The sequence below is a fragment of the Protomyctophum bolini genome (assembly GCF_963924005.1).
Source record: "Protomyctophum bolini genome assembly, chromosome: 17".
NCBI classification, from domain to species: Eukaryota; Metazoa; Chordata; class Actinopteri; order Myctophiformes; family Myctophidae; genus Protomyctophum; species Protomyctophum bolini.
The window spans coordinates 20025688-20033960 of record NC_137878.1 but is presented as its reverse complement, the minus strand read 5'-3'; the positions used below and the strand labels follow the sequence as shown (position 1 = coordinate 20033960).

The following is an 8273-nucleotide window of genomic DNA, read 5'->3' as shown; positions in this document are numbered from 1 at the left end:
AACAAACACAAGAAAATTGCAATCACTCATCTTTCTTAGCGTTCAAATAAAGTCTTTGAACGGGAATTTTGTACGTTCATTTTTAGGTAAGCCTGAATGAGGGTGCAAGACTTTTCACAAGATCCCCCCCCCCCCATCGCCTCATCACACATTAATCTGGTGAATTATTTATTCACTATCTGCTTGCAGACAGGGGGATTGCTGGCAAAGAGTGAGCAGAAGGAGAGAAATGTACTATGTGGTGCCAGGCGGACTCATATCAATGTAGTGTTACCATGTATAGCACAGAACTGCATTGGCTAGAGAATGCCTCAGACCTGAGCAGTGTTAGATAATTGACTATTGATGACTTCATCTCTCTCCCTCTTTCTCACTGGAGACGGCTCGAGCTCAGTTTCACCGCTTGCCGATAACGGTCCCCGTCAGCTAAAAATATGCCCCACTCAGCAGCGCTAAAGCTCCTATAGCAGCAGAATGGCTTATTGCTTTCTCTTTGCTTTCATCTTGGTCCCACTAGCTGCCCAAGACCTAAAACGACGATCCGTTTCAAATCCCACTTACTCATTGCTGCCCATCAATTGAAAGACTACGACTAGCCTGCGTCGATGAGTATCTCGAGGCCATCATGGTGGTGTAAATTGATTATGTGGGTCAGTTGCTTTGATTTAACATCAGTCACACATGGATCAGAGTAAAAAAATAGGACAAAGTTTATTACTGTAGGTTAAAAACTGGTGAGAAAGATCTAACCATCTAACGTGAGATGATCTGACAATAGTGGCTAGAATACAAAACATTATAGCCACTGAATTGGCATTCTCTTTCCATAGTGCTGCATTCTAACTACAACTTGTATTCTGCTGCCCTCTTCTGTCTAATCTGTGGAACTACAACTGCATGCTGCTGTATTCACCAAATTACTGAGAACAAAGATAACATACTTGATCAATACATCAAGTGAAAATACAGCTCCATTGGTGATAGGTGTGTTGTTTCACGTGTGTGAAGACACTTTTATGTGAAGCGTTGAGCTATTATCTGCACAGACATTATGAACTATGAATCCAGGTTTATTTAAGACATGTTGATAATTTTAATTTAGCTAGTCACCCAGCACAGATGATTAAATTCAACATAAGTGGCTTTCATTTATAAAAAGCTTATCTTTATTCCTTACTTTGATAATATTTTCTCTCATGGTCACTCTCTTACAAAGTGTGCAAAAGCCAATCTAACATGAGAGGACACAAGGACGTCAGAAGAAAACTATTTAAAACTTCAAGCCCTCTTATGCATATTTTTTGCATAGCTAAATTCACCTTCTTATTTTAAATGAGATAATCTATGAATATGTAATGTAATGGTTAATACACAAATGGGAATATGATGTGAAAAAAAAATGTATATGTTGTACTGTACGGCCCAGTTCAATCTTTATAAAAGAGACGTTTGTAATTAAATTGAGTTGTGATTATTATACAAATTCACTATTTTTTTAATTGAACCATGTGATAAAGAAAAGTTCACATGAATTAAAAAATGATCCATGTGAGTATACAAAATTATTCACATGAAGAATTCTATGTTATTATGAAACAAATACATGTAATATTCACATTGACATGATAATATGTCTGTGGTTTTAGTGTTCACAAAGCAGTACCCAGACAGAAACCTGTTTTTTGTATTTCAATGAATCCGTCTTGCTTTCACACCACCAGTAAGTCAGTCGGGGGAGGCTTCAGAGGGATCTGGCCCAGAGTGAACCTCTTGGCCCCAAACTGAATCAGTTCCTCCGGCGTCAACTCGCTCCGAGCGGTGAAGAGGCAGTCTGCCGCCCCTCCCGTAGAACCTGCCACCACAGCAGTCCCCCCGAACCCTCCGCTCGTCTGTCCAAATACACTAGGAGCACTTCCCCCCGTTTGCGACGCGCCAGCGCTGAAGCCGCTCCCAAACCCTCCACCTGGGACGTTGGTCGAGGAGAAGCTGAACCCAGAAGCGGTCCCAAACGCTGAAGTGACCGGCGGTGCTTTGTCTGCGGACGGCGTGGCGAAGGAGAACCCAGAAGCAGAGGGAGTGGAGGAGGACGAGGCCATCGGGGCGGAGCCGAACCCAGTGGGAGGCTGTGTGGGTGCCGCTATGGCGCTGCCAAATCCTGTTGAAGCCGCCGAGGCCGCTGGGGCGCCAAACCCTCCACTAGGAGCAGCAAAGCTGAAACTACTAGCCTGTGCTGCAGGCGCTGACGACCCAAAGCCTACATTGACACAAAGGTTTTAATGTATCGTTTTGTTTTGTTTTTTGAAAAATGTTTAGATAGAACAGAAAAACTGGGGGTAGAAATATGGGAAACGCTATCAAAATTAAATAAACCATCACTATCACCCAAATAGGATGATTTTGTTTTATTCTTACTGTTGGAACGAATAATACACACCTTTTTCAACATCAACCAGTACTTACCAGGAGTTCGCTCAGAGGATTTGCACCATAAACAAGCCCAAAATGACACACGCACGCACGGACACTTCCTTTAGCGATAAAAGCACTCACTCAATTTCTGGCACTTGAGACATAGCTCTGAAAACATTGTGGCTATTAACACTACGTTGTACAGGACGACCCTGGTGTAAACAAGTCTTAGTGCTTTTTATGGTTTCATCCTCGTAGCAGTTTTTGTATTGGCTTGAGCTTTCTTTTGAAATGTACCCGTTCTAAATACTATGAATACAATGTGCAATCAATCAATGCGGCTACAAGCTACTGTGCTGTTGTTTGACATGGTATTTTATATTTGCTTACGGAGTCTACTGAGTGCTTTGGTGAACGTGCTCTATCAATAAAGTGGATTGGACTGGCTGTTCTTGGCAAAGAGAATGTGTAGAGAGAAAACAGGAGGGGGCCTAACATAGAGCCCTGGGGGGGACTCCACCGGTCAATTAAGAATATAGGCTTTAAGTGGCTAACCCATTTAACATGATTATAATTAACACGTACCTCCACTCCCAAAGCTGGATGTAGAGGATCCGAAAGCAGCTGCTGTTGTTGTTGCAAACCCACCGGAGGATTCCTGAGGGACTGGGTTGTCTAACTCTGCAAGCTGACATACACAAAGGAACAAGTATTACTGCTTGCTTCTTAATAAGAGGCCTATTCTGCAAATGCCTTCTAAATCAGTAGTTAAGACACACTGAGCAGATGTACAGTACAAGCTCAGAGTGTGTTTGTGTGTGTGTGTGTGTGTGTGTGTGTGTGTGTGTGTGTGTGTGTCCGTGTGTCTCACCATAGCACCCTGAGTAGTTGCATTCATAGCTCTCAACTCCTGGACCCTGCTTCTCCATTGGTTGACTAGTTGATTAATACCATTAGCCTAATGTCAGAGGGGAAATATATCATTAATATTCAATTATCGATCAGCTGTCTGTCGCTACTAATAGGTCTTATATCACAAGGAGTTAATACATCTGAGAGACGTGACAGGCAGTGCTAGCTAAGTATGCATCATTATCAGTCAACACTCGTTCACCAAAAGTATTGGAGTCAATCTTTTCTCCAGCACACCACTACTCATGCAAAAGGCAGAAATGGCTTTTTCAACCCCACTGAACTATTTGAATTCAGATTTTGGTATCGGGTAAATTCCCTGACGACCATGTTCAACTTTGGGCTTGGCATCAGCATTCCTTCTACTAGCAGTAGTAACCTGTGCAGCCCTTAGACAGTTTTCTGAAAAACCCATGTTTCTATGTCAGTGGTGCTCAAACATTTCATGTCAAGGACCCCCAGAAATATATGTAATTAACCGCGGGCCCCAATCTGAAAATATCTTGTTCCAGGGACCTCCCCCAGAAGCAAAGATTTGAGTTAAAAACTTTCGCTCTGAAAGAATATATATTCAAAGATTTGCACCCCATTTTCACGATTTTTTTAAAATAGCAGATCTACAAGCTCGTAGCGCTGCATTTTTCAATAACTAAACTAAGTATAAGATGATGCTTAAAACATCAGAAGGGGTTCCCGCCCAGAATGGGTTTAAAACTCACGTAGCTCTGCAGGTCTCCTGAAGCTCTTGTAATGTTGTAATACTCCAGTCTCAGTTCTTCTGGAGACAGATCTGAAAAACCTGTAAATGGAACACAAACGATCGCAGTTCATCGTCAAGTCTTAGTGACTGTGAATTCTGTATTTTGTGACTACAATTATAAATAAAAGATTCACATATTTAACCCATTAAATAAGACCCGAGGCTAACTAAAACTGTCTTCTAAATCCTATCCATTTCTGAAAAATGTATGTTGAGTAGTGCTCAAAACATTTTCATGTCAAGGACCCCCAAAATGGTATGTATTTGGCCACAGACACCCCCATCTCAAAATATTTTGTTTCAAGGACCTCCAGAAACAAAGTTTGAGTAAAATATGTAAAGCACAAAGTGACACGCTATGATATATCTGCTAGATATATCTGCTATATATATATATATATATATATATATATATATATATATATATATATATAGCCAAAGAAATCAAAAATGATACAGATGCTTTCCTGATTTGAAAGGGTACCGTAAACACATGCCTTTTTTTCAAGTTAGTGTAAAGTGGCCCTCTTGAGCAGACCTGGAGGAGACCTGTCGTTGACCCAGGCAACAACACCTGCGTTCCTCGCTTCCCGTTTGATGCCCTTAATGCTAAATATTCTTTGACCGTTTAATCATCACAATCTCTCGTGTAAAGACCTTAATATTGTTCACATTGCTGTCGGATCGAAACCTTGTATGACCAAAAACTGTTACTTTTCAAGAAATGATCAAATCAAAATGTGTAATGGATCCATTGTCGGATTCACAACATGCTCGTTAATCTACTTTTCATTGGTTCAATATTTATAAACCCCACAGACACATATAACTAGCAGTAGAAAACAGATGACTTGATAACCAACCTGATATGTTCGGCTTGTGGGCGGCATAACACGAGAAACCCCACTGGCCTGAAGTCTCCCAACTCTCCATGTCACTTTGAATGACCTGCCTGGGTGAGATCAACACGTCACGTACACATAAACACTGTTAACAGCAAAACCATTTACAAATGGACAATTGTGGTTTATTCTATTCTATTTGTACACCCCAAGTCAAATTAAGACTCAGAATGTTATGTATCAAATTGGTTCTAACCTTATACAACATTAAACATTTCTCTGTCATGATAACACACTTCTAGGATATGCTTGAGAAATTGTGTATTGTGTTGAGAATAATCACTGGCAACCAGCCTGTGGTATAGTCACAATATATATATATACCACCGCCTCTCGTATGACTGATGAGCAGAGGTTGACACTAAGGGTTGCCTCTGGCAGGTGAATAAAAGATTTGGGCAGGAGTGTGCTTTCAGGTTGCCTGACCGGGCAAGTAATCGTTTGAGAGTGGACGCAACCATCTATAAACACAACACCAGAGTGGGATGTAAAATAAGAGCACTGTTTACCTGAATGTGCTGTTTTCGCTGTTGCTACATTTAAGAATATAAAATAACAAGTGTGAATGCTTAGTCACATTCACAGGAGGAATTTGTCATTAAAATAAATTGGTATGACATGTTTTATCACACAGCCCCCGAAAGTAAAAAAATAAATACAAAATAATGTGTTAAATTGAACGGTAATTCAAATTTTACCCACACTTTTATAATGGACAATTTACTTTTCGGGCAAGTGGGCATGACCTTTGGGCAAATAGAACATGACCTGTACTTGCCCGACAAGCAGTACAGGTCCGACGGGCAAGTGCCTCTGAGACCTTAGTGTCAACCCCTGTTGAGATTATCATTTGAAACCCATATCCCTACTATACTGCACTGCCAAAACACACAGACTTACAAGGTTTTCTCATTCTCCTCCCCTCCTACTTTTCCTCTCCCACCCTTGTCAAAAGTGTTGGGAGTGCTGGTCAGTGCCGAAAATCTATTCTGACTCTGGGAGGAGAAACTGAAGTCGTTGCTCTTGATGTTTTCTCGTCTTGCTGCTCCTCCTCCTCCTCCTCCCCCTCCTCCTCCTCCTCCTCCTCGACCCCAGTCATCACCACCCTGAGACGAGAAGGCCGATGGCTGTATGTAATTCCCTCCACCCCTTTGAGAAGGGTTCACCCATACTCGGTTCCCAAAACCTGAGACGGAGAGAGAGAGAGATCAATTAATAGCAAGGAAAGCAACTGTTGAGTAGCCTGAAAGGGCCATTCACAAACTATAACTGCAGCCAGCCAGCCAATTGGTCAATGGTCGTGGCCCGTGGTCTTTACGTCCTCACCGTTTGGCATGGCCCCCTATAGCATATCGCAAAAAACGACTGCATTGTTCAGCCAGAACTGCATTTTTTACATGAGCTGTACACAAAGTACACTTGGAAATTCTACATGTTCTGGATGTTTTATTGTGTCTTACATAGGTGCCTCGAATAACCCCCTTGGGCTTTTTGCCTCATCTTACCACTTCCCTTTTCTTCCTATATTTGCATGTTTATTGTGTCGTTTTGTTTTTATACTGTGCAAAATAAATAAATCCTAAACTTACACTGAACATATGCCACCCACCCCTTTTCCCCCCTCACTGTATATGTTTTTTCCCCTTTTTACCTCTGCTATATAGAAGTGTATATTTGTACGTCTCTAAATGTTATGATGAATTTAATGAAAATGGTGGACCCTCTTGTAAACAAGTTTAATGCATTTATGGTGTCGGGAGTCGTCCACTCACAGTAGACAGTTTTTGTAGGCTATTGAGTTGTACTTGAAAATGTACTGTAATTCTGCAAACTGTTAATAAATACTTCAATCAATCAATGAATAAATGAAAACTTGCACGCGTTGCTTTGGATGACTGTAAATTCAAAAAGTAGAAAAAACTATTATCCCTGAACTTACCACCACCACCTCCTCTTTGCTGTTGCTGCTGCTGCTGATACGAACGGGTATTGTCATTATATCCATTATATCCTCCACCTCCTCCTCCACCACCACCACCACCACCACCACCACCACCTCCTCCTCCTCCTCCTCCACCACCTCTATATCCACCTCCACCTCCTCTATATCCTCCTTCTCCTCCTCCACCTCCTCTATATCCTCCTCCTCCTCCTCCACCACCTCCTCCTCCTCCTCCTCCCGCGGGGTGTTCATTCCAACATTTGTCGCCGTAACGACAGCGGCCTTGAACGAAGAAGTTGCACACCGGCATGGTGTGAATTTAGACTCGTGGTGGCGACTCGTGTAGTCTTTATTTTACTGAAGTGTTGTCGTTCTTCTCCAAAAGCCCTCCATGTTGGACTGACTCTGACTGACTGTCGTCGCAAGGTTTCTACGTCATCACCACGCTAGTACAAGAGGCGAAACTCCTCAAGTATTTAGAATCATCACTAGATGGCGCTGCGGTAGCGCTGTAGCCATCACTCCAATATGGCGGCAGACCTCAAACACGCACGTATGCATTTTATTATAAATTATTGGTACAGTTAAACTGCTTGGGAATAATCACGTAGGTACATGTGTACATTAGGAACAATAACATTTAGTTAGTATGTGATAACAATTAGTTTAGTTATTTTTATTATTATTTTATATTTGCATTGGAGCGGATGGGGACTATTTCAGTATTTTATTATACATTATTGGTACATTTAAAGTAACTGCTTGTGCACAATAGGAACAATAACATTTCGGTGGTATGTGATAACAAATTTGTTTAGATTTTTTGAGTAGGCAATTTTTTACGTTTGTATTGGAGTCAATATGGATAATCAAATATTTCCATATTTTATTATTCATTATTGGTAGGCCTACAGTTAAACTAAATTGGGAATAATCCAATCCAATCCAATCCAACTTTATTTATAGAGCACATTAAAAAACAACAGAGTTAAGTGCTTTACAGTACATAACATAACAAAAAACACAAATAAAAGTGCACAAAATCGTCAAAAAACATATTATAGAGATACAGATATAGGCCTACAACAGGGTGAAGAAAAACAAAACAAACAGTAAAACAAAAAAATAAATAAAAAATCTCACTCTAGGGTAAAAGCTTGGGAATAAATAAGTGTTTTAAGACGGGATTTAGAGATAGAGGGGGACAGTTCATTCCAAAGTAATAATCACAGAGGTACACCGTACATGTGTACATTAGGAACAATCCCAGCCAGCACGCCGACGTGGGTCCCATATGGTTTAGAGGTGGGCTGCCTATGTGGGAGCCAGCTGGGATAACTTTATGGGA

General features: G+C 41.2%; 1 protein-coding gene across 2 annotated transcripts in view; it reads right to left on the bottom strand.

The window, feature by feature from the left end:
* Window positions 1-692: 692 nt before the first annotated feature.
* nup42 (nucleoporin 42) overlaps window positions 693-8273 on the bottom strand; it is a 32796-nt gene continuing 25215 nt past the window's right edge. The window contains exons 1-7 of one of the 2 annotated variants that reach the window (XM_080787331.1): window positions 7040-7313; window positions 5884-6169; window positions 4945-5033; window positions 4041-4120; window positions 3281-3367; window positions 2995-3097; window positions 693-2254 (exon numbers count right to left, since the gene is read on the bottom strand). In XM_080787331.1, the coding sequence (XP_080643457.1) occupies window positions 1710-2254; window positions 2995-3097; window positions 3281-3367; window positions 4041-4120; window positions 4945-5033; window positions 5884-6169; window positions 7040-7235 (1386 nt within the window). In that variant the 5' untranslated portion in view covers window positions 7236-7313 and the 3' untranslated portion in view covers window positions 693-1709. Of the gene's footprint in view, window positions 2255-2994; window positions 3098-3280; window positions 3368-4040; window positions 4121-4944; window positions 5034-5883; window positions 6170-7039; window positions 7314-8273 lie in introns of those variants that run through there. The other variant, XM_080787332.1, reaches the window with a different exon arrangement.